General features: G+C 38.8%; 1 protein-coding gene and 1 long non-coding RNA gene across 6 annotated transcripts; one reads left to right on the top strand and one right to left on the bottom strand.

Moving 5' to 3' along the window:
* Positions 1-1,525: 1,525 nt before the first annotated feature.
* Positions 1,526-26,860, bottom strand: LOC307020292 (dual specificity protein kinase CLK4-like; the record flags this gene model as incomplete). 4 transcript variants are annotated; one of them, XM_079651530.1, is made up of 13 exons in its annotated part: positions 26,702-26,860; positions 9,420-9,531; positions 9,172-9,248; positions 6,549-6,702; positions 5,185-5,251; positions 4,184-4,297; positions 3,861-4,027; positions 2,990-3,084; positions 2,702-2,831; positions 2,385-2,467; positions 2,218-2,297; positions 1,746-1,836; positions 1,526-1,672 (listed from the first exon to the last, which is right to left on the bottom strand). In XM_079651530.1, the coding sequence occupies exons 2-13, from the start codon at positions 9,454-9,456 to the stop codon at positions 1,526-1,528; spliced, it is 1,242 nt and encodes a 413-aa protein (XP_079507656.1). In that variant the 5' UTR covers positions 9,457-9,531; positions 26,702-26,860. The 4 variants fall into 4 exon arrangements, with proteins under 4 accessions (XP_079507656.1, XP_079507655.1, XP_079507657.1 ...); XM_079651529.1 differs by lacking the exon at positions 26,702-26,860 and adding an exon at positions 10,529-10,765; XM_079651531.1 differs by lacking the exon at positions 9,172-9,248.
* LOC307020295 lies at positions 1,694-4,002 on the top strand. 2 transcript variants are annotated; one of them, XR_013802835.1, is made up of 3 exons: positions 1,694-2,318; positions 3,011-3,052; positions 3,866-4,002. It is a non-coding gene; the product is annotated as an uncharacterized lncRNA (long non-coding RNA). The 2 variants fall into 2 exon arrangements; XR_013802836.1 differs by having other exon boundaries at positions 3,863-3,995.
* Positions 26,861-27,409: the final 549 nt, after the last annotated feature.

Here is a 27,409-nt window from a genome sequence, read left to right as displayed (position 1 = left end):
AGTACGAACATTGTATTTTTTGTTTACTGATGGTTCAGAGGTCAGTGGCAGTAACGGAAGAGGCAAGGGTTGAATAGTTTCACAGGGTTGTTGTTGGGAAAATACTGAATGTTCCTTCTATATCAGAGTAGCACATACGTAGCCGGATGTAGGACTACATTGATGGATGACGATGATAGCTATATATGATAGCTATGTTCCTAAGATTGGTATGATGACACAGCCCCTAGTGAGATAGATGACGTCATGTTTATTGCTTACCCTTAGCTAATCTGAACTAATGTCAGAATACTGCTTTGAACCAGTATTCCTCCATCTTGTTGACTGTAAAATCCTCTCTTGTATATAAGCATCTGAAGGACACTGTTCTGGGAACTATTTGTCCCACGCAGTTCTGTTTGTGATGACTACTTCCATTCTTGCAAGGATAATAAATACATGTATCCTGATATTGAAGACCAAGCCGGTGACGAGTGACATTTGTCTAACAGTTTGTTATCCACAAGGCTCCACAATGGGACTTTTGATCACACTTAATTGAATATCCCGCAGAGACACTGTGCAGCCGGGAACAACCCACCAGACGGTGGGCTGTGATGTTAATAAACCAGAAGAAATAATTAATAAATAATTTATGCTCTGACATCCAAAAACTGTAAATCTAAGAGTATTTTATTTTTTTGCATATATATACTAAGGTTACACAAGGAACTCATATTCTCATCCAGCATTTAAGTCCATCTTTATACACCACCTTATTTTGGTCATTATATCTTTCTTATCTCTCCTATGCCAGTTATATTGGGGCAATAAAGATCAAAGATAGTGTGCAGCAAAGGTCATGAGACAAATTGGAACCCATGACATTAAGCATGATTTGTATGCCTTGTCCCTGCTTGTTTTATACTGCTTTATGACATCCATATGATTTATTTAGCTCTGCTGTTTATCCTTTGAGCGGCTATCGCACACTTAATATTTCATAGCTGGATAACTATTCAGTCATGGCAACTTCCTCTGCTGCTTGAAGCTTGATAAATATCGTCCACTTTAAGTGTCAGCAGCCTGTATCAATAAAGCGCCTGTCAGGGATGTCTGTTTACTTTAGACTGCAGTGTCTACATGAAGCTAATCAGCTGAGGCGGAAACGGACCTTCAACCATCCTTTTATATAAGTGAAAATGTTGCTATTCTACCCATCTCTGATGAGGCATGTGCAGAAGTAAATAGCAGCAGAAATGCATGGTCTAAAACACAATCAAAACACACAAAATGCAAAATATTTATTTAAAAATGCGGCCCGGAAAAAATCAATGGAGAAAAATACTATTGATTTTTAACAATGTTTCAGAATTTCAAGAAGACAGGAATGCTCTCTGGAAATGTTATGACTGCAAATCAAACTTCAACTCAACTACAAACTCAAACGTGTGTGTGTGTGTGTGTGTGTGTGTGTGTGTGTGTGTGTGTGTGTGTGTGTGTGTGTGTGTGTGTGTGTGTGTGTGTGTGTGTGTGTGTGTGTGTGTTAGCTTCGCTGCTTCTGCATCCTCAGCGGGTTGAAGAACGGATGCCACAGCGCCTCCTCCAGCGTGATCCGTCTGTACACGTCGTACTCCAACATGGAGCCCAGCAGGTCGAAGAAATCCTCCTCGGTTTGATCATGCATGTAGTTCTAAAAGACACAGTTACTTTATTTGAGTTTCTGCTCACGGCTGAAGCTGATTGGCTGAAGTGTTTTGCTGTACCTTGAGAGGTTTAAGGTGTTTCCTGATATAATCGTCAGAAGTGCTGCTCTTGTCCCAGTTCAGATGCCCGTTGTGCACATAATGCTGCTTTCTACACAGAATGAGATACATTCACATATATTTAGGAACGATATACTAACATGCATATGTGTGCATACAATGCAACATTTCACAACATGGGTCTCACATAATGGCCTTTAATTTTTTAAAGATTGAATATATCTATATATAAAAGAAAAGAATAGAACTTGTTACAATTCCAAGTTTATCAAGATTATACTTTTGCGTAAAGGCAGAACAAATTATGTTTAGGATTCTCTTCTATATGTGTGTGTGTGTGTGTGTGTGTGTGTGTGTGTGTGTGTGTGTGTGTGTGTGTGTGTGTGTGTGTGTGTGTGTGTGTGTGTGTGTGTGTGTGTGTGTGTGTGTGTGTGTGTGTGTGTGTGTGTGTGTGTGTGTGTGTGTGTGTTACCTGGTTTCTTTCAGCAGGTGGGGAGGAATCGGCCCCAGGATTTTCTCCATCATAGCCAGATGCTCCTTACTGTCGTGGGTCTAGAACAACAAAAACACAGGGTAAAAAGACGTACAAATATTTCTGTTCGTCCAGATGTGTGTGTGTCTGTGTCTGTGTGTATGTACCGGGAAGACTGTGCATCCCAGGTAAAACTCCATGAGAACGCAGCCCAGACTCCAAACGTCACACGACTGGTTCCAGCCCAAACCTGTGCACAAAAACAAAGTTAAAATAAAAACAACATTTTAATTTCTGCAAACTGCACTTTCACGTGCTCTGTGTGTGTGTGTGTGTGTGTGTGTGTGTGTGTGTGTGTGTGTGTGTGTGTGTGTGTGTGTGTGTGTGTGTGTGTGTGTGTGTGTGTGTGTGTGTGTGTGTGTGTGTGTGTGTGTGTGTGTGTGTGTGTGTGTGTGTGTGTGTGTGTGTGTGTGTGTGTGTGTACCTAGGATGACCTCTGGAGCTCGGTAGTGGCGAGTTGACACCAGTGATTCATGTTTTTGGTGGTCAAATGTGGCCGTGCCAAAATCCACCACCTTTAAATCCAGACTCCTTAGCGTCTTCTCCTTACACTCCTAACACACACAAACACACACACACACACACACACACACACACACACACACACACACACACACACACACACACACACACACACACACACACACACTGCTAAACACTATCCAACTTGAGATTAGAGCACAATGTGTTTTATTGATTTAACAGTCCTTACCCTGATCTCGTTGTACTGCAGGTCGTAGTCGGAGCAGACAAACAGGATGTTCTCTGGCTTCAGGTCTGTGTGCGTCAGCTGGTTTCGATGCAGGACTGTAAAACACACAAAATCACACACTGTTATTGTGTGTTTGCTTAAAGCTTTTTGTCTTTTCACAGTTACAAGTTAGGAGTTAGGAGCATCAGGCTCTCCAGTTAGGTATTATTTAACCATGGCAGAAGAAGAGTGTCAATCCCACCTCATTCGTTGACAAAACACGACAGAAATATAACATTTGTGTTCTCACCAAAGCATTCACTTTTTAATCCAAGCCAAACATACATTTATTGGGATATGTCAACTTTTTTTTCAAAATTGTAAAAATCAATTGCACATCAGTTAAACAGGTGGATGTAAAAAGCATTTCATGGAGCAAATATTTTAAAAGAGGAACAATTTACAATTGGAATTTTGCTGATTCTCTTACCCAACACACCCTGAACTTATACAAATAAGCTCCAATTCAAAGATGACGCCAATAAAAGTTTATAATACTGACAAGGGAAGATGGCCTGGATACATAGCTACTGGGTTTTAGTAGATGTAATATTTTCGTTCAAATAAGTACTGATTTCAATGGGCAAACAAATCCCATTTAAATCTGACAAATATCAACCTTAGTCACATCAGCAACACGTTTCAACCAGAGTAAAAGCAACTCTACAATTTTAAAAAAGGGAACAAATTAGCGGACTGTGAACTTAGTCCACAATAATCGAGCATAAACGTGAAGTAGGTAATTTTTCCTGTTATAAACTGAACTTGTATGAAGTGTAAAATTGAAGAACACAGTGCATGTTTCTGGGGTCTGATGGATGTTTCGACTCACAGCAGACGGCTCTGAAGATCTGGAAGGCCATGTGTCTGATCTGCTCCACGTTGAACGGCAGGAAGTGGTTCTGTCGGAGGAACTCGAAGGTGCTGAGGCCGAGCAGCTCGAACACGATGCAGACGTGACCTTCGTGCTCGAACCAGTCCAGCATCCTCACACAGGCACTGCAGGAGGGTCAGAGGTCATGAATTATTATGCTTGTGACACGAACCCCCGAAAAATGGTTCAAACCTCTGCCATCTGACTTTATGTTGCTGTGTTTCTCTGAGTAGAAGAATATTGTGTCTTGGTGGGATTCATAAAGTTGTTTTGACACTCACAATGTGATGTCGTCATCCAGGCTGTTGATCTCCTCCAGCACTGCGACCTCAGACCTCCCTACTTCACGGAAACACTCTTTATTCCTCACAATTTTCACGGCCACGCGCTCCTTTCTGTTAAACACACAGGTGTGCACACATATTTAAATGAAGGTAAAACTGTTTCTTGTTTCTTGGAAAATAGATCAGATCTAACGTTCTAAGGGCCTTTCCTCAGCTTGAATTCCAAACCAAGGATGGTATTTTTGTTTAATTGTATACATTTTCTTTTGTCCACATGGCATCAAATTTGATATGGTTACTCAGACATTACATTTGTATTAGGGATGTCCCGATCACCTTTTTTTGCTCCCGATCCGATTCCGATCATTTGATTTTGACAATTTGCCGATACCGATTTTTCCCGATCCGATCTTTATTCAATGCATTAAAAGAAAAAAAGCATTCAAGTTGTCCCTTAAGGTTATTTTTTTATTTAAATTGGATATTCTATCCAACATGGATATAGCTTCTTTCTTTCACAGCAGCATTGGATCAGTTCAGTTGTGCAGCATTGGATCAAAACAAAATAAAGCTTATCAGTACTCGTTAGCTTACTGCTACTATTAGACACTGCGCCCTACCCACTCTGTTGCCAGATTTGAGAGAAATAAGCAACCAGGTCTATGAAAACAAGCCCCAAAGAAGCAACACATACATGATGTTGTGTCATTTGAAACCAAAACTAAGGCCTCAGGATGACTTTAAGACTTGAACATGGCCATTTTTGTTTTGTAACATTGAATTAAAAAAAAAAAAAAAGTATTAAAAAAAAATATATATCCCGATCCCCGATTTTTTTCTCCCGATTCCGATCTTTTGAAAATCACGTGATCGGCTCCGATCCCCGATCACGTGATCGGAGCGGGACATCTCTAATTTGTATGTGTTCACCAAGTGTGGCTGTAATAGCACTACGTGTTCAGGAGATATTGTGAGGTTCAATCAGCATGCATGCTTACGTTTCTCTGTCAATACACTCCACCACTTTAGCAAAGGCACCTCCTCCCAGTGTTAAAACCACCTCATCTGGGAAAACAGACAGACATTTACTCTTCGACAACATCGTACACATTAATATCTTACATGGTATCTTTCTTATTTTTCAACTGGGACCCTAATCTCCAAACTTTTTGTGCCTAAATGTTGGATGGGGACACTTTTCTTTTGAAATAGTTCAAGTTTAAAATTGTCTACAATGTAAATGTGTCAATTGCAGCTTGTTTAAGCCCCTGTCGCACTTTCCTGAAATTGACACCCGATGGACACATGAATATGGAATTGTGAATTTCGTACGAAGATGGCCCCGAACCACACACAAAGGCAACATTTACATTACATTTAAGACATACAACTGCAACGAAAGTAACACAAACAATTATGTTAAAGTATTATGATACTGTACTGATATTTTCTGACTTTGTTTTTTACTTTCTCCGTCTTTATATGTAGAAGATATTAAGTTTCTCCGTCATGTTGTTTCCATAGCAACAACAACTTCCTCGCCTTCAAAATAATATATTATATCCTTTTTAGTTTCACAGAACACAAATTGGGTTATTTACATAATATGTTTACATGATTTTGTTGTGCAATAAAACAACCTGATGGACACACGATAAAGGAAATGTTCAAATTCGGCTCTGATCGTAGCAACATCGGGACATTCGTGAGGGCCTCTTAAGCCATCTTCGGCATGCCAAAGATTTTGCCACCGCTCCCGAAGTTGCTGCCGGAGCCTGAGAAACTCCACCGGCGGTCATACGATGGCTTAAGATGCCCTTACGAATGGCCCGATGTTGTTACGATCAGAGCCGAATTTGAACATTTCCTTAATCGTGTGTCCATCGGGTGTCAATTTCGGGACAGTGTGACAGGGGCTTTAGAGGCTGCAGCCCTCATGCTTAAAACTGGATGTGTCCCATTTGTCCCATTGACACAAAAACACAGGAAAATAGGGTCCAGCCATCACAAAAGGATTATTTGAAGGATGTGAAAAATATCTTAATCTTATATTTTACATTACATTGCATTTAGCTGACTCTTTTATCCAAAGCGACTTACAACAAGTGCATTCGACCAACAAGATACAAACTTGAAGAAAACAGAATCATATAAGTACATCAGGTTTCATAGAGCCAAAACATTTCAACTGGCTTTAGATAAGCCAGCCCTTTATTAATATATAAGTGCTTTGTTAGTAATTCTACCGCTCGAAGTGGAGTCGAAAGAGATGAGTTTTCAGTCTGCGCCGGAAGATCTTAAAAATCTAATATCATATGACAAGGACAGAAAGGACAATGAAGACAAAGGTTGGCTTAGTTACATCTGTCTTTCATCACGAGGCCCATGTGATAGTTCAGGTGTCCCTCCCCATCGTCCTCACGACTGTTTTCCTTGTGATTCGTCTTTTCTCCTCCATCATCAACGTTGTCACCAGGAAAAGCAGATTGAAGCTGGAGAATGGACTTATCCTCAGGCTGGAGTTCAGAGTGGACGCATGACATAAAATGGAAGATGAAGAGGTGTGAGTGGGGTTGGTGGTTGTGTTAGAGACATAAGGACAACACGGAGGGAAATCATTTGAAAAAATTTAGTTTTGTATCACAAACATTTACTTAAAGGTCCCCTATCATACTGTTTTTCATCAATAGATCACAGGTCTCAGATATATACAGAGCCTGTCTCTGATTGGCTGAAACACCAAACAGATCATTGCAGCATTACCCATAATCCCCTCTGTTTCAGCCCTGTTTCCAAAGTGTTGATTCTCTGTCTGTTACTTTAGATGAAAATAAGGAGCCCCTCCCCACGCCCCTCTGAGAGAGATTTGGGTTGTGTTCCGATAACCCAAAAATCAGCTCCTAAGTTCTAACCCTATCTCCTATTCCTTGACCTCTGAGTGAAACGTCACGGGGTCAAGGGATAGTGGATAGGAGAATTCAAAAGGACTTAGGAGAAGAGACTGCGGTACTTTAGATAATCCGAATGCACTTTCACTATCCGACGTGTTTATGATGCGCCAGCGGACGTCATTGTGTGCGTCTGCTGCTGTGGGAAACTATGGAAACTACAGTTTTCTTAACGGACTACAACATGGATGTTTAATAAGAACGAGGGACTCATCTAGAGCCTGCACCGTGCTCTGATGCTGTTGCTTTATGCTTTATGAACGTGGACAACAGAGAAACATATTCTTCATGACCAAAGTTGTAATGGAAATAAAAAAGGAAAGTGAAATTTATGCTCGTCACCCTCTCCCTTCGGTCCACATTAATACAAATGATCCCAATACGTATGATTGTATGAAAAGATCTTAAAATCAATACAAATGTATTTATTATAAACGTTAGTCTTTAACACCTATCACTGTGTATATCACCATTCAAACATCTTTTAAAAGTTGACAAACCCCACACAGCTCAGTGAAATGTTGACTTTATTTGATCATTTCAGTAAAAACTAACGTTCATATTTCTCTTTTTGATTATAATACTGATGAACGTTCAAAACAAAGCACTTTGGCAACTTACCACATACGTTTTAAAATGTTTAATAAGCACCGTAACTTTCATGATATCATTTCTCCGTCATAATCGTTTGTGTCCGTGAACGGCCTGTTGTGTGATGCTAATGCTGCGGCTGCAAGGCATTGTGGGGCAGCATTTTCTCCTCTCCTTTCGGTTAGGGAGGTCCAGTGGTTCCTAAGCTAAAGGAGGTTATAAAGGAAGTTTGAAACCTCCTTTCCTTTCATTTGGAGAATTGGAACGGCACTTATCATGGCTGCCACTGACGTACTTCCGGGTCATTTCACTCCGTTAGGAAGGTTCCTAAGCTAAATGGACTATTAGAATGCAGGTTACAAAGAACTCAATGGTGCTCTAGGAGGAGATTCAGGTGATAAGGGGTGGGGGGGGGGGGGGGGGTTACCTTGGTTGCTGATTGGCTAATGGTTACACAAGCCAAAACATCGCTATGACATCATAAAGTGGCCAAAATCTGATCAGGTTTTTATAGAAATGGATCAGGACAAAAAGAGAGAGAATCTTTGTTCCTGAAACTTTCAGAGTCTCTTTCCACAGAGGGGACACATGTTGATGTAGAAGAGACATGAGGAAGAGGGGACACATGTTGATGTAGAAGAGACATGAGGAAGAGGGGACACATGTTGATGTAGAAGAGACATGAAGAAGAGGGGACACATGTTGATGTAGAAGAGACATGAAGAAGAGGGGACACATGTTGATGCAGAAGAGACATGAAGAAGAGGGGACACATGTTGATGTAGAAGAGACATGAGGAAGAGGGGACACATGTTGATGTAGAAGAGACATGAAGAAGAGGGGACACATGTTGATGTAGAAGAGACATGAAGAAGAGGGGACACATGTTGATGCAGAAGAGACATTAAGAAGAGGGGACACATGTTGATGTAGAAGAGACATGAAGAAGAGGGGACACATGTTGATGCAGAAGAGACATGAAGAAGAGGGGACACATGTTGATGTAGAAGAGACATGAAGAAGAGGGGACACATGTTGATGTAGAAGAGACATGAAGAAGAGGGGACACATGTTGATGTAGAAGAGACATGAAGAAGAGGGGACACATGTTGATGCAGAAGAGACATGAAGAAGAGGGGACACATGTTGAGGCAGAAGAGACATGAAGAAGAGGGGACACATGTTGAGGCAGAAGAGACATGAGGAAGAGGGGACACATGTTGATGTAGAAGAGAAATGAAACGTGGATTTTGCATAATAGGTGATCTTTAAATCAGACAATGGATTGGAAAACACAAAGAAGAGAAAGCCTGTTTCTGTCTTCTTGCCAAACATAGTTCACGGTTAAATTAAGAAACAGGGGAAACCGGCTCACAAACACTTTTCTAACAATGTTTTGAGAAAAATGTCCATCCAAACAGAGGAGGATTAAAAGGAGAATCGTACCAATGTATACGTTTCTGGGGAGTGCTCTCTGAAGCTTTCTGTCTTTCTGTCGGAGACTAACTTGGGGTCGTCACCATCTACCAGCAAAGAGACAAACAAAGAATTGATTTCCTGTATTTATTTTACTGAAACACTGACACAGATTCCGACACATTAAAGGGCTCCTTACAAATCACATGCAAGGACTTTTCAAGTACTCTCCAGGCCCAATTCTCTCAATTCAATCACCAAGTGGAAAATGACGTTACCTCTCCAGGACCCATATTCACTGTCCTTCTTGCCCATCGTACTGCTGCACACACTGGGCTCTGTAACCCCAATTTGCTGCCTCTTCTCGGGCCTCTGGGGGTCTGCTGATTACTGAACACAGACAATGAAGAAGAAGAAACACACAGGCAGAGAGACAAGGTTAAGTATTAAACATGGACGGAAAGTTATTTTTGGCAGTAAAAGAATAATAAAATCAGAAGGAAATGACCTCATAAGACAATTTAATGACAGGCTTTCTTGACATAATTTCCAAGTATCTCTAAATATCGACTTAATAGAGAACGTTTCCCACTATTTTGAGATAACAAAGTCATTATTTTGAGCAAGAGTCAATGGGATTCATCATCTCTAGGCAATAGAATGTCACATATATCCATCTAATAATGATTCTTGATTCAATTGGACCATACATGTCCAACTCAAGGCCCGGGGGCCAAATCAGGGCCGCGGTAGATTTAATTTCGGCACGCAAGATAATTTGTAATTACTATTAGATCTGGCCCGCCGGTATATTGCACGCACACCTTCACTCCATCCTAAGGGTTTCCTCAGCTCAGAGCCTGAGCCCAAACATTGATGACCTTGCACCCAAGATGAGATGCCAAGTATCTGAGCTAGCATCACAGAGCAGCACACTGAGTTTAATGGATGTTTCCTTCTGCACTTTCTCTCTCACGACAACAGGGCATGTTTGGTTTGTTCTTTGAGGGAAATAGTTTTCTTGAAGCTGTTGTTGGCCTGTGGGAAAATGTAATCATAAGAAATGACTCTGGAAAAGCTGCAGATAGAGCCATAAGAAATGAATGCAACTGATTATTTAATGTTTAATGTTGTCATTTAAGCTTTGTTAGTTCCAGGTTTAATATGTGCAATAAGTTCATTTCAATAAGTTTTGCAATAAACATTGAACCAGTCCGGCCCTCGACTAGTACCCATTTTAAAATGTTGGCCCACTGTGTATTTGAGTTTGAAACCCCTGAATTGGACCATCAGACTCAACAATCACCCTATTTTCCCAACCGTGTAGCTAACAACACAAAACAAATACATTTCTTGGACATCTAAATAAATCGTTAAAGCAACTTACAAGAGCTGTTGCTGCAACGAAATGAAGAACTTGGCTCCAAAAAACCCACAGCCTTTTCCTCTGGTATTTTTAAATTCTCTGCTGTTCTGCCAGACTTTAAAAAGGTGGAATTGTATAATTAAACAACGTGGATCCAACTGAAGTGTGCGGTTTTGCTGCAGAGAGGTGCAGCCCTTCCTTCTCTGCGCTCTGTATTTAAACCCTCCGTCCTGACCGCCCTTGTTCTGCAGGGACAAAGATTTCCGTTAACCCTGATCCTGGTTTTCAGGAGCTAAACATAGTTCCTACATCCCTCCAACCTTCAAACCTGTCGGTGTCTCTATCGCTATCTTTTCCCTGCCTTTAGGGAAAAGGCTAAATTACGACCCCCACCCCCCCCGGGCCAGCAGGTCAACTTCCAACGAGGTGAGAAGATAACATGAAACTATAATGGTCCCAACTGGGAATTGACTGCAGGCATCGCATATAAAAGTAAAATACAAGAGGGATCACACTTTTTTTCTTTCTTTAAAAGGGATAATGCAATTTAATTGTGTTGCCAAAAAGGTTAACAAATACAAATAATTTCCTATGAAAAGCAGCAAAATTAAACGAAAATAAATATATTTAAAAAATGATTTAATATCCCAAAATATATATATATATACACATGGAATATACATAATCGAAGAATTAAGTAAAGGGAAAATAAGGCAATGTATATTATATATTAATATTTCAAGTGGAGCCTATTTAGAAGTAGACATACCTAATTGGCAGCCTGTGGACCAAATGCAGTCCTCTGATCTTTAAGAAATATGGGAAAAAGTGTATTAAATTAAAACAATAATGAGCTGAGATGTTTTATTCAACACTTTTACAGACTGTTAAAGAAACATCACATAACAAAAGGTTTAAGAGGTTTTAAATAGTACATTTAAAAAGGATTTTCTCCTACGCAAAAACTTTTATTTATATTTGCAAAGTATGTTTTATACAGCTATGAAATATAGTTATTTTTTTAGCTAACACTACTCAAACAGGAGTGAGCAGTGCGTATTTAAGGGGACTATTTTCAGCATATAGGGGTCTATAGTTTTCCGACAGCAACAGCTTACGTGGGATCAGCTCAAAATAAACTGTGTTCCTCATGAAGGACAATGCAGCTCTTTATATACCTCTAACGTAGGCCTACTCATATACTTTGCAATATGCATCTATAAATACTACATTCCTGTCTGAGTATTTGCAATACTGTCCACTGCAGATTTATATTACTTTATTTTTGAGTAGGTTTTCATGAGAGGCATTTTATTGATGGTAAATAAAAACAGTAAGAGAAATATTATATTTAACGTATTGGTCTCTCGATTTGCTTTTTTTTTGCATGATTGTCTTTCACACATTTAACAACCATTGACACTCAATGGTAACCACATGTTTTCTAACCATTGTTGTCGACCACACGGAGACGAAAACGAACCGAAGTCGATATCAAAAAAGTCTTCCGTCCACACGGAATCGGCTCAAGAAACGTGTCCGTCCACACGAGACCGCTCAACCCGCTGGAGATGCTGTAGTACATATGCCGGGCCTGTGAGTGGGCACAAAATACACCAAAAGCGGCGAATAAGACCCCGGAGCATGGTTGCCATGGTTGCCATGGTTGCCTGGTTGCCCTTCTGTTTATTCTCCGAGGTGGATTTAGCAACATGTAGTTCATGTAGTTCTCCATGTCCACTTGTTGCTGATGGCTGTGGTAGAGGAGCTAGATTTGACTAACATCTGTTGCATGGTCAGTAGCGTCTGGAGCACCAACGCAACCCTGTGATCCGCCACTGTTGTTGTTGTTGTTGTTGTTGGCGAAACGCATCAGCAATGACGCAGGGGTGAGCGGGAGAGTTGGGGAGAGGCGGGGCTTTGGCGTCATCGTTTGACGCTGCTTTTTATAGTATATCAATATTTTGTGTACCATGTGTCACCAGTTAGTGGAATTAATCAGTGGCGGCGTTAGGGGGGGGGGGGGGGGGGGGGGGGGGGCTACTTGGGCTCAAGCCCCGGGTCTTTTCTGAAAAGCCCCGAATGTTTCACTGAGAAACGTCTCGTGAGTAATGTGCAGTACCGGAGTCCAACAGAGAGGCAGCAGCTGCGGGACAGTAGCTTGCGTACTACCCCCGCTGCGAGGCTCCAGCGAGTCCACAGTTCACTCTAAAGTAGCATAAAACGGACATAATAGATAAGAAAAAGAACTTTAAAATTGTACTTATCAACAGTATTTCAGTAAATGCACTTAGTTCCACCTCTGCTTTTTATAGTATATAAATATTTTGTGTACCATGTGTCACCAGTTAGTGGATGTAATTATAGATGCATTAATGGGTTCATCATTTTAACATTGTAAAGGAGATTTTATTTATTTTACAGTTTAAACTATAATAATATATTGTGATTTATTCATATTATGAATCGTATGAGTGTATGCAGTCTTATATAAGGAATGCAGTGCAGTCTAATAAACAATATTTCCCTCTAAAGTAGCATAACACGCCATAATAGATAAGAAGAAATACCTTAAAATTGTACTTAACAACAGTATTTGAGTAAATGTATTTAGTTCCACCTCTGCTTCTTACAGTATATACATATCTTATCTTATCCATCTTATCTTGTACACCGTGTCTTTTTCCGCGAGTGTCTAAAAGAGGATTTACAGGGTGACGGACGTCCTGACAACAGCGTGTCCTCCGCTGCCGTCTCTCTTCCACCAATAGCAGACATGCCTTTCACAGTGGGGGGTCTCACTCTCCCTCCTCATCACTTCTTATTCATCTTTTCACCACCTCCTGCGTCATTCCTGCAGCATATTCAATGACATGTCTATACACTGGACTGGTAGACCCTCCCCCACACACACAACAACAGACTATGACACCCCCTGCTGTTAAATACCAACTAACTGTGCAATATGTGCTATATACGCAATATATATGTATATATATATATATATATATATGTATATATATATATATATATATATATATATATATATATATATATATATATATATATATATATATATATATGCCGTTAATAACTGTGCAATATATCCATGGCTGCTGAATCCTAAGAACTGTTACAGGATGTGTTTTTTTGTAAATTGTGTAACTTTGTATTTTTATTCTATTATAACTGTTTTTTTTACTTTAATACTTTTTAATGCATGTAATATATGTAACATTAAGCTGTCTGTGGCTCTTTTTCTGCTGTAACAACGTACATATCCCCTCTGTGGGACTAAGAAAGGTATTCTGATTCTGATGTCCTTTTTTTTACCTTGGGAACATACGCCTACAGTATGCTAACTTTACGCATTAGGATTCTCATTGTTTCCAAGAGAGAGAAAGTAAATACAATCATATATTTTATAAGCTTATTTAACTAATGCAATGTTTATTAAGCTATGAATAATCAGAATCAGAATACCTTTAATAATCTCACAGATCCTTTTTTATTTTTAAAAGCTTTATACCCAAATCAGCACTTTTGAAACAGGAAGTGAAATGGAGGGATATGAGTAGGGTTGGGAACCGAAACTCGGTTCCAGATGAGAACCGATAAGAAAATGCCGGGTACCGGGTACACATACAAAATACACAATTTCGGTTCTGCTTAACGGTTCCTAAACGCGGTAGACCCTGTATTCCGCCGGATCCGTCTGCGCCGCGGTGGAATTCAGCGCCCTTCATTTTTTAAAACGGCATCATGTAAGTTGCTCTCCCGTAGACAGTTCACGAGCTCAATCACTTCATAACATCATAGATGGATCGCGGTAAACGCTCTAAAGTGAGGCTCCACTACACTAAAAAAGAAAAAGACAAGGCACAGTGTAATGCCTGTTAATAGCTTGCCACAGGCATAGCTCAGTTAAAGTAAAGCACAGCTATTGTGCAATACATTTGTATAGCATGTATATTTTGTATTTGTAAAAATGTCAGTTAAAGCTTAAAAGAATAAAGATATTTTTGTTATCTAAACGTTTGACCTCTTTCTTTTACAATTTTGGAATCGAAAAGCAGAACCGGAATCGGACTCGATACATTTCAAACGATCCCTAGATATGAGGCATGGCTAGAATGGGTGGTCTGTTTGGTATTTTGAGCAAAAAACTTCATAGACATGTTTTTTATATTTTTGTATATATCTGAGACCTATGCTATTGCCTAAAAATAGCACGATAGGTGACCTTTACATTAATATATTACAGTGTAAAATAATAGATTCAAAATATTAAATATAAAAGTAAAAGTATTAGCATTAAAATGTATTTAAAAAATAAAAAATACAACATTTCAAAAGTCAGTGTACTCATCGCGCAGAAGGGCCCATTCCATTGTATTGTAATATAAGAGGATGATCAAATATTATTTTGCTTTTTAAATTTGCATTTAAAAAAACAAACAAAATGAGATGCAGTTAAAACTAAAATAAATAAACTAACTAAACAAAAAAGAGAGATGAATAAAAAAATGGGATGACCAATATAGGATAGTAATAGATAATGGATATACAGTTTTTATGAATCGTCATATCCAACCAGAGGATTATGAGTAACATGTTGTGTTCTATATCTCATCAATTAGTGGATTTTAATTGGTTATGCATTAATGTGTTGATCATTGTGATATTCTTCTTTACTTCCTTGTAAAGCGCTTTGAGCACCAGGGCTATATAAATCAAATGTATTATTATTATTATTGTTGTTATTATTATTATTATTATTATTATTATTATTGTAAAATAATTTGTATCTGAAAATATTGACTTTGTATATCAACATGATGACGTAAAAAATGAAATAGAATTTGAAAATAATGAAATAAAAGTACCTTAAAATTGTACTTAAGTATTTGAGTAAATTCCAGCTCTGCTTTTTATAGAGCGTCCCCCAGGATCAGGTGTCTGTGAGGGGCAGTAAATCAGTGCTGAGCAGCCTCTCTGCTGCTGACAACATGCAGACTGCTGTGACTCACTTAACATCCTCAGCTCTCACTACTCTACGCTCTGAGTGGAGAAAGTTTCACTCTGCATGTTCAGATCAATAGGCTAAACAAGGGGGTGCGGTGGGGGGCAGGGCCGTTTCTTCCTATAGGCCAGGGATGGGCAACTTGGATGGTGGTGGGGGGCACATAATGTATGTACTGGCCACCAGGGGGCCGCAGATTCACTTGGAACACACACACACACAATTTCCATGTGTTGTATGTAATTATTAACAAATATACTAAGTCTGACATCTTCATTGACATTTGACAATCTTTCAGGGAGCATCCTCTAATAAGCTCACTAAACAAATATCACATCACAGAAATGTTATTTAATTTTTACAAGCGGCATGTTTGTATCGAACAGGTTATTTAACAGTGGAATAAAACTATTTTAAACTATTGGAAAGCACGGAAAGTGCGTGTGAATTAAGATTAACCATTAAGATGACATAAACATGAAGTCATGAACACTAACCCAGACATTAGTTGTCTAACTTGAACCTAAAACACTTGTAGCCTGTCTCTGCTGACGCACAATAAGGGGAGTGTCCACACAGACACCTGTCAACCCGCACTCTGCTGTTCCTCAGCACCGCTCCCCCTCCCTCCGCTGAAATTATGAATGAAAAGCGTATAGTAATCATAGATAACACTGCAGGGTCCGTGACAGATTGTTTTCATCTGATTTCAAATAAACAAAGTCTTGGTTTTTAGAATATTAAACTTGTTTTCGCCAAATTCAGATGATAAATACAACTTTGAAGCTTGTAAAGGCATAATTACAAGCGGTACCTTAATGTCACAGCAAGCATAACAACAGACAGTGTTTTCTGTTAGTGTTTTGAAAGAACAATTAATGACATTGTCTGTAAATTAATCTGAGGGCCGCAAAAAGAGGAGGTGGGGGCCGCATGCTGTAACTTCGTTTTATGTGGCCCCACAAGAGCTTGCAAAGAATATAATATGTGTATATGGTTACATGCCGATTTACAGAAGCACGTTGCCCATAAACTACATGTCCCACAATGCATCTCAAGTTTGACTTTTTTTCTCAGAATTAGATTTTTTTTCTTCAAAAAATTCATTTTTTTCTTAGAAATTGCCTTTTTCTCAGAATCTGACTTTTTTTTCAAAATGTAACTTTTTTTTCAAAATGTAACTTTTTTTTTCAAAATGTCACGTGTGTGACTTTTTTTCCCCAGAATTTGGCTTTTCTTTTTAAATCATTTTGTGACATTCTCACTGAAAAGATTTGCAATTATTGGCCCTAGACTTCTGCTTTCAGACGTAGTTAATTATGAAGTTATTACCATATCCGATAATAATCTAATGCAGAGGCAATAATGTAATATAATATATATTTTATACATATTAAATATTTACAGGACTGTCTCAGAAAATTAGAATATTGTGATAAAGTTCTTTATTTTCTGTAATGCAATTAAAAAAACCGAAAGAACGAGATCGCGGGTACAAGCGGCCGAGATGGGTTTTCTCCGCAGGGTGGCTGGTGTCTCCCTTAGGGATAAGGTGAGAAGTTCGGTCATCCGGGAGGGACTCGGAGTTGAACCGCTCCTCCTTCGCGTCGAAAGGAGCCAGTTGAGGTGGTTCGGGCACCTAGTTAGGATGCCACCTGGGCGCCTCCCTAGGGAGGTGTTCCAGGCACGTCCAGCTGGGAAGAGACCAAGGGGTAGACCTAGAACCAGATGGAGGGATTATATCTCTTCTCTGGCCTGGGAGCGCCTTGGGATCCCCCAGTCAGAGCTGGTTGATGTGGCCAGGGAAAAGAAAGTTTGGGGCTCTCTGCTGGAACTGCTACCTCCGCGACCCGACCACGGATAAGCGGGAGAAGATGGATGGATGGAATTAAAAAAACAAAAATGTCATACATTCTGGATTCATTACAAATCAACTGAAATATTGCAAGCCTTTTATTATTTTAATATTGCTGATTATGGCATACAGCTTAAGAAAACTCAAATATCCTATCTCTAAATATTAGAATATCATGAGAAAGTATACTAGTAGGGTGTTCAACGAATCACTTGAATCGTCTAATTAACTCGAAACACCTGCAAGGGTTTCCTGAGCCTTGAAAAACACTCATCTTGGTTCAGTAAACTAAATCACAAGTATGGGGAAGACTGCTGATCTGACTGCTGTCCAGAGGACCGTCATTGACACCCTCCATCAGGAGGGTAAGACACAAAAAGAAATTTCTCAAAGAGCAAGCTGTTCACAGAGTGCAGTTTCAAAGCACATCCACAAAAAGTCTGTTGGAAGGGGGAAATGTGGCAGGAAACGCTGCACAACCAAGAGAGATGACCGCAGCCTTAACAGCATTGTGAAGAAGAGTCGCTTCCAGAATTTGGGGGAGCTTCAAAGACAGTGGACTGAAGCTGGAGTCCAGGTATCAAAAGTCACTGTTCACGGACGTGTCCGGGAAATGGGCTACAATAGCCGTATTCCCATGGTCAAGCCACTTCTGAACTCAAGACAACGGAAGAGGCGTCTGACTTGGGCTAAGGAAAAGAAGCACTGGACAGTTGCACAGTGGTCCAAAGTCCTCTTTTGAGACGAAAGCAAGTTTTGTATTTCATTTGGAAGTCAAGGCGCCAGAGTCTGGAGAAAGGCTGGAGAGGAGCAAAATCCAAGTTGCTTGAAATCCAGTGTGAAGTTCCCACAGTCAGCGATGGTTTGGGGAGCCATGTCAGCTGCTGGTGTTGGTCCACTGTGTTTCATCAAGCCCAGAGTAAATGCAGCTGTGTACCAAGAGATTTTAGAGCACTACATGCTTCCGTCTGCTGAAAAGCTCTATGGAGATGAGGAATTCATTTTCCGGCATGATCTGGCACCTGCCCACAGTGCCAAAACCACAAGTAACTGGTGTACTGACCATGGCATTACTGTCCTCGATTGGCCTGCAAATTCCCCTGACCTGAACCCCATAGAGAATATGTGGGGTATTGTGAAGAAGAAGCTGAAAGACACCAGACCCAACAATGCTAATGAGCTAAAGGCCGCTATTGAAGCATCCTGGGCATCCATAACACCTCAGCAATGCCACAGGCTGATTGCCTCCATGCCACGCCGCATTGATGCAGTAATCCGTGCAAAAGGATTCCCAACCAAGTACTGAGTGCATTAATGGACATTTTCAAATGTTTGATTGTGTTTTGCTGTTATAAATCTTTTTTTTTTACTTGGTCTGAGGAACTATTCTAATTTTTTGAGATAGGATTTTTGAGTTTTCTTAAGCTGTATGCCATAATCAGCAATATTAAAATAATAAAAGGCTTGCAATATTTCAGTTGATTTGTAATGAATCCAGAATGTATGACATTTTTGTTTTTTAAATTGCATTACAGAAAATAAAGAACTTTATCACAATATTCTAATTTTCTGAGACAGTCCTGTATATATGTATTTTTATATAGTGTTATATATAAAACTGGCCCTTTGAGTGCAGCCATGATGCCAATGTGGCCCGAGATGACATTTAGTTTGACACCCCTGCCTGGACTATGCAGATGCATAGGGCCCCCGCGGCCAATAGGGGGCCCCCAAGCTGAAAGTTCAGGTTCAACCTCAATATATTTGGGGAGAATTCAAATTAGCCGTCTTTATTTGTAGACAGCCAACCAGTTCAACCAGTTACCAACCAAACAAATACAAATAATGCACTGGGAGAAATTAACTCAGGGACAGTTTTATCCCCATAGGTCATACGAGTGTTAGATAATGATCATCTCACTACCATGTGTCTATAATGAGGTGTTAATATGCACATGTGTTTATTGCACCTATCAATTTACCATTAAAGTGTACAGTATGTATTCAAGGTAAGATAAGATACGATAAGTTTGATGAGATGAAATAAGATGAGATGAAGTAAGATGAGATGAAATTAGACGAGATGAGAAGAGACAAGGACAGGTAAGATTTGATAAAATGAGATATAGCCGGTGCAGGTGCTGCAGTAATAATAAGATTGAAACACAGGAAGGAAAGGTAAGAGTGCACTGAAGGAACAATATAATAAAAAAAAATTAAGATGTAAAAATGGTATACTGTAGCGGTATAAAATAAAACTAAAACGTTTTACATACTTTAAATGCAAATAATTAATATTTACATCGAGCTAACTTTTCTTTGCTTAACACAGCCTTCCTTAATTGTGACACTTCAATAAATGAAAACATATTCAAAGAATGATAATATATATTTACTGACAAACCTACTCAATGCCTTCTATTTCTTATTCTTAAAGTTTTGGCGTCATTTGTTTTTTTCTTGGAATGGAAAATGATTGAATTCAATCCACATGGTTGAGATAGGTGACACATACCTTTATACTGAAGGGGATAATCTAGCCATATCAGTTTTAGTTTCACACTTCATTTGATACGGCTCAAAATACACTGAGATGAAACCGGACAGCAGACCCCACAGCTCTAACAATGAGCACTATGCCTGCTAACCACACTGCTAACGCTCTGAGTGCAGCACTGTTTCACGGAGCATGCTGAGACTCAAACACTAACTGGTTCTGTCTTTACACATGCAGAGCAAAAGCAGCTTTGAGATACTTGTTTATTTGATTATTTTTGTTTCGGCACATTACAAAACTTGAAAACATAATGAACAATCAGCCTCGTAATGAAAAAAAGGACCTGTATACTTTCTCAAATTGCCTTGTTTCTTAAAAATAATTACTTGGTATCGTGAAATAATGACTAAGTTTAGCAAAAAAAATGACTTAGTGTCAAAAAGTAAATGCTTAATATGGTAAAAGAATAACTTTGTATCTCAACATAATGACTTAGTATCTCAAATTAATAACTTTGTATCTCAACATAATGACTTAGTATCATAAGATAAGGGCTTAGTATCTTAATAATAATGACTTAATAGAAAAATAAAGACTAAGTAAGTATTGTAAAATAATAATTTAGTATCACAACATAATGACTTAGTATCGCAAAATTAAATAATATCTGAAAATATTGACTTTGTATATAAAAAAAAAACTTAGTAACTCAAAATAATTACTATTATATAATAATGACTTTGAAATAAAAAATAATGACTTTGAAATTATGACATAGTATCTCAAACATTATGACTTAGTATTTTCAAATAAAAGCTTAGTATCAGAAAATAATGTCAAACTTAATGCAAAAAATACAAACATGCTAAAAAATAATGAAATACAATTTGAGAAATACTCAATTAATATGCTAGATTCTGTCAATATTAGAGATACTTCACCTTCTGTAGTTATTTAAACCATCACATTGGTGGAAATGGTCTTTAGGGATTTTGAAAAAAAGGCAAACTTTAAGGGGTCTTTAAGGGGTCTCTACTAATGCAATGATTACCAGAGAAATTCCTGCTCTACTACTTAGTGTCTCAAATTAATGACTTATCCACATAATGACTTTATAACGAGAATAATGTCTTAGTACCTCAACATAATGACTTAGTACCTCAACCTACTGACTTAGTACCTCAACCTACTGATTGAGTACCTCAACCTATTGACTTAGTACCTCAACCTACTGACTTAGTACCTCAACCTACTGACTTAGTACCTCAACCTACTGATTGAGTACCTCAACCTACTGACTTAGTACCTCAACCTACTGATTGAGTACCTCAACCTATTGACTTAGTACCTCAACCTACTGACTTAGTACCTCAACCTACTGACTTAGTACCTCAACCTACTGATTGAGTACCTCAACCTACTGACTTAGTACCTCAACATTATGACTTTGTACCTCAACCTAATGACTTAGTACCTCAACCTACTGACTTAGTACCTCAACCTACTGACTTAGTACCTCAACCTACTGACTTAGTACCTCAACCTACTGACTTTGTACCTCAACATTATGACTTTGTACCTCAACCTAATGACTTTGTACCTCAACCTAATGACTTTGTACCTCAACCTAATGACTTTGTACCTCAACATAATGACTTAGTACCTCAACCTAATGACTTAGTACCTCAACCTACTGACTTAGTACCTCAACCTACTGACTTAGTACCTCAACCTACTGATTGAGTACCTCAACATAATGACTTAGTACCTCAACCTACTGACTTAGTACCTCAACCTACTGATTGAGTACCTCAACCTATTGACTTAGTACCTCAACCTACTGACTTAGTACCTCAACCTACTGACTTAGTACCTCAACCTACTGATTGAGTACCTCAACCTACTGACTTAGTACCTCAACATTATGACTTTGTACCTCAACCTAATGACTTAGTACCTCAACCTACTGACTTAGTACCTCAACCTACTGACTTAGTACCTCAACCTAATGACTTAGTACCTCAACCTACTGATTGAGTACCTCAACCTACTGACTTAGTACCTCAACCTACTGACTTTGTACCTCAACATTATGACTTTGTACCTCAACCTAATGACTTTGTACCTCAACCTAATGACTTTGTACCTCAACATAATGACTTAGTACCTCAACCTAATGACTTAGTACCTCAAACTAATGACTTTGTACCTCAACATAATGACTTAGTACCTCAAACTAATGACTTAGTACCTCAACATACTGACTTTGTATCTCAACCTAATGACTTTGTGCCTCAACCTAATGACTTTGTACCTCAACATACTGACTTTGTATCTCAACCTAATGACTTAGTACCTCAACCTACTGATTGAGTACCTCAACCTATTGACTTAGTACCTCAACCTACTGACTTAGTACCTCAACCTACTGATTGAGTACCTCAACCTACTGACTTAGTACCTCAACCTACTGACTTAGTACCTCAACCTACTGATTGAGTACCTCAACCTACTGACTTAGTACCTCAACATTATGACTTTGTACCTCAACCTAATGACTTAGTACCTCAACCTACTGACTTAGTACCTCAACCTACTGACTTAGTACCTCAACCTACTGATTGAGTACCTCAACCTACTGACTTAGTATCTCAACCTACTGACTTTGTACCTCAACATTATGACTTTGTACCTCAACCTAATGACTTTGTACCTCAACCTAATGACTTTGTACCTCAACCTAATGACTTTGTACCTCAACATAATGACTTAGTACCTCAACCTAATGACTTAGTACCTCAAACTAATGACTTTGTACCTCAACATAATGACTTAGTACCTCAAACTAATGACTTAGTACCTCAACATACTGACTTTGTATCTCAACCTAATGACTTTGTGCCTCAACCTAATGACTTTGTACCTCAACATACTGACTTTGTATCTCAACCTAATGACTTAGTACCTCAACCTACTGACTTAGTACCTCAACCTAATGACTTAGTACCTCAACCTAATGACTTTGTACCTCAACCTAATGACTTTGTACCTCAACATAATGACTTAGTACCTCAACCTAAGGACTTTGTACCTCAACATAATGACTTAGTACCTCAACATACTGACTTTGTATCTCAACCTAATGACTTAGTACCTCAACCTACTGACTTAGTACCTCAACCTAATGACTTAGTACCTCAACCTAATGACTTTGTACCTCAACATAATGACTTAGTACCTCAACCTAATGACTTTGTACCTCAACCTAATGACTTTGTACCTCAACATACTGACTTAGTACCTCAACCTAATGACTTTGTACCTCAACCTAATGACTTAGTACCTCAAACTAATGACTTTGTACCTCAACCTAATGACTTTGTACCTCAACCTAATGACTTTGTACCTCAACATACTGACTTTGTACCTCAACCTAATGACTTTGTACCTCAACCTAATGACTTTGTACCTCAACCTAATGACTTTGTACCTCAAACTAATGACTTAGTACCTCAACATAATGACTTAGTACCTCAAACTAATGACTTTGTACCTCAACCTAATGACTTTGTACCTCAACCTAATGACTTAGTACCTCAACCTACTGACTTAGTACCTCAACCTAATGACTTAGTACCTCAACCTACTGACTTTGTACCTCAATCTAATGACTTAGTACCTCAACCTAATGACTTTGTACCTCAACCTAATGACTTAGTACCTCAACCTACTGACTTAGTACCTCAACCTAATGACTTAGTACCTCAACCTACTGACTTTGTACCTCAACCTAATGACTTAGTACCTCAACCGAATGACTTTGTACCTCAACCTAATGACTTAGTACCTCAACCTACTGACTTAGTACCTCAACCTAATGACTTAGTACCTCAACCTACTGACTTTGTACCTCAACCTAATGACTTTTTACCTCAACCTAATGACTTAGTACCTCAACCTAATGACTTTGTACCTCAACCTAATGACTTTGTACCTCAACCTAATGACTTTGTACCTCAACATAATGACTTAGTACCTCAACATAACGACTTAGTACCTCAACCTAATGACTTAGTACCTCAAGCTAATGACTTTGTATCTCAACCTAATGACTTAGTACCTCAACCTACTGACTTAGTACCTCAACCTAATGAATTGGTACCTCAACATAATGACTTAGTACCTCAACCTAATGAATTTGTACCTCAACCTAATGACTTTGTACCTCAACATAATGACTTTGTACCTCAACATAATGACTTTGTACCTCAAACTAATGACTTGGTACCTCAACCTAATGACTTTGTATCTCAACCTAATGACTTATTACCTCAACCTAATGACTTAGTACCTCAACCTAATGACTTTGTACCTCAACATGATGACTTTGTACCTCAACATAATGACTTAGTACCTCAACCTACTGACTTAGTACCTCAACCTACTGACTTAGTACCTCAACCTACTGACTTAGTACCTCAACCTACTGACTTAGTACCTCAACCTAATGACTTAGTACCTCAACCTACTGACTTAGTACCTCAACCTACTGACTTTGTACCTCAACCTAATGACTTTGTACCTCAACATACTGACTTTGTACCTCAACCTAATGACTTTGTACCTCAACCTAATGACCTAGTACCTCAACATAATGACTTTGTACCTCAACCTAATGACTTAGTACCTCAACCTACTGACTTTGTACCTCAACCTAATGACTTTGTACCTCAACCTAATGACTTAGTACCTCAACATAATGACTTAGTACCTCAACCTAATGACTTAGTACCTCAACCTACTGACTTAGTACCTCAACCTAATGACTTAGTACCTCAACCGAATGACTTTGTACCTCAACCTAATGACTTAGTACCTCAACCTACTGACTTAGTACCTCAACCTAATGACTTAGTACCTCAACCTACTGACTTTGTACCTCAACCTAATGACTTTTTACCTCAACCTAATGACTTAGTACCTCAACCTAATGACTTTGTACCTCAACCTAATGACTTTGTACCTCAACATAATGACTTAGTACCTCAACATAACGACTTAGTACCTCAACCTAATGACTTAGTACCTCAAGCTAATGACTTTGTATCTCAACCTAATGACTTAGTACCTCAACCTACTGACTTAGTACCTCAACCTAATGAATTGGTACCTCAATATAATGACTTAGTACCTCAACCTAATGAATTTGTACCTCAACCTAATGACTTTGTACCTCAACATAATGACTTTGTACCTCAACATAATGACTTTGTACCTCAAACTAATGACTTGGTACCTCAACCTAATGACTTTGTATCTCAACCTAATGACTTAGTACCTCAACCTAATGACTTAGTACCTCAACCTAATGACTTTGTACCTCAACATGATGACTTTGTACCTCAACATAATGACTTAGTACCTCAACCTACTGACTTAGTACCTCAACCTACTGATTGAGTACCTCAACCTACTGACTTAGTACCTCAACCTACTGACTTAGTACCTCAACCTACTGATTGAGTACCTCAACCTACTGACTTAGTACCTCAACATACTGACTTTGTACCTCAACCTAATGACTTTGTACCTCAACCTAATGACTTTGTACCTCAACATACTGACTTTGTACCTCAACCTAATGACTTTGTACCTCAACCTAATGACTTAGTACCTCAACATAATGACTTTGTACCTCAACATACTGACTTTGTATCTAAATATAAAGACTTAGTATTGCCACATAATACACTATATAACTAAAATATTGACTTAGTATCTAAAAACAATGGGTTAATATCTCAACAAAAATGAATAAGAATTAAAAAATGACTTAGTATTTAAAAATAATTACCTACAAAATGACGATTTTTTATTTAATATCCCAAAATAATGATTGAATATCTCAGAAATAATGAATAAATATTGCAATAAAAGGACTTGTTTTCTCAAACTAATGACTGAGTATCAGAAAAATAAAAACAAAAAACATTCCATGCTTAAAATCAATGAGTTGATTAATACTTTAGATTCTTTCAATATTAGAGATACTTCATATTTTGAAGTTATTTAAACCATCACATTGGTGGAAATTTTTGAAAAAGCACAAAAAGGCCAACTTTAAGGTGTCTCTATTGCGCAATGATTAATAGAGCAACTAAGTCTCACGGCATTTCGTGTTATAGTCACGAAATGAATATATTGATTGGTGTTCACCAACATAATTTCGCCATTTTGTTCGTGTCACACAGAACGATTTTAAAAGCAATGTAAATAATAACAAATTAGAAGGAAAAACAGATTTTAAAAATACAGATTTAAGTCTTCTGACACAGAACGAATGTATTTCTAATGGTAGTATGTTTCGTGCCTGCACCAAATAATAACAAATAAAAAAAAAAATATGACAGAAAATACAGATTTCAGTATTCTGAGGCTCTGAGCCCCATTTATTTTCCTCGCGGACGGCAAAACAACTCTGACATTCTACAATTTAAAGTAAAAGGGTTAGGCTTAGGGTAAGATATTGAGTAAGAAAATGTTTTTATGAACCACACAGCTTCTGGTATTCCAAGACCCGACCGGACTAAAAGACGTGGTGCAGGCACGAAACATACTGCCAATAGAAATACATTGCTTTTAAAATCGTTCTGTGTGACACGAAAAAAATGCGAACATTGTGTTAGTGAACATGAATCAATAGATTAAATTAATGTTTTGACTATAACACGAAATGCCGTGGGACTGGGTTGAATAGAGAGATTCCTGCTCTTTCTGGACTTGAATTTCTGTGTTAAAGTGAATTTAATTTGTGCTTACCTGACTTTGTAACAGAAGCTGTGGAGTCTCCTGCTTCTCCTCTACCTCGCTGCTGTTTAGTCTCCTGTTGCTTTTGAGTATATTTCCCTCCTCTTCTTCCTCAACTTTTTTCGCACCACTCCTCCTCCTCTCCGACGTTCAGCGCAAAACTTGTTGCAGCCGCACTTCATAGCTGCCAAACAAGGAGGGACAGAAGTGGTGAGGCTATAAAACATTATGTCCAACAGAAAACCAAGACGTGAACATTCCTGCGCACTTCACGGCCGTAAAATACCCAGCCAGCTGCAAGTGAAAAGAGACACGGGGATCTGCTCAAACCTCGACCCCTATCCTGACCCAGTGGGGGCTCTTCTTTCATCCCGCAGGAGAAGACATAGTGTACTGTGTCTGATCTGGAGCTGTTGACGTAAAATCATGCAGGAGATTGTGTGATGTTGTTTTCACTCTTTAGGTTCAATCTGCAGCGACAATGTGGAGGATTTCTTGCCTCGTTGTCGGAGGATGATTGTGCCGCTACACGTACTGTAACTCATTTTAACATATACTAGACTTTTTGAATTCTTGCCAAGGCAATACCTCAATTACACGTTTTAAAAGGTCACCTATTATGCAAAATCCACGTGTTCATGTCTCTTCTACATCAACATGTGTCCCCTCTGTGTAAAGAGACTCTGAAAGTCTCAGGACTACATGTTCTGTATATATATC

Source organism: Notothenia rossii (genome assembly GCF_949606895.1).
Source record: "Notothenia rossii genome assembly, chromosome: 9".
NCBI classification, from domain to species: Eukaryota; Metazoa; Chordata; class Actinopteri; order Perciformes; family Nototheniidae; genus Notothenia; species Notothenia rossii.
The sequence above is the reverse complement of the archived record's forward strand: the minus strand, read 5'-3'. Positions and strand labels throughout refer to the sequence as shown.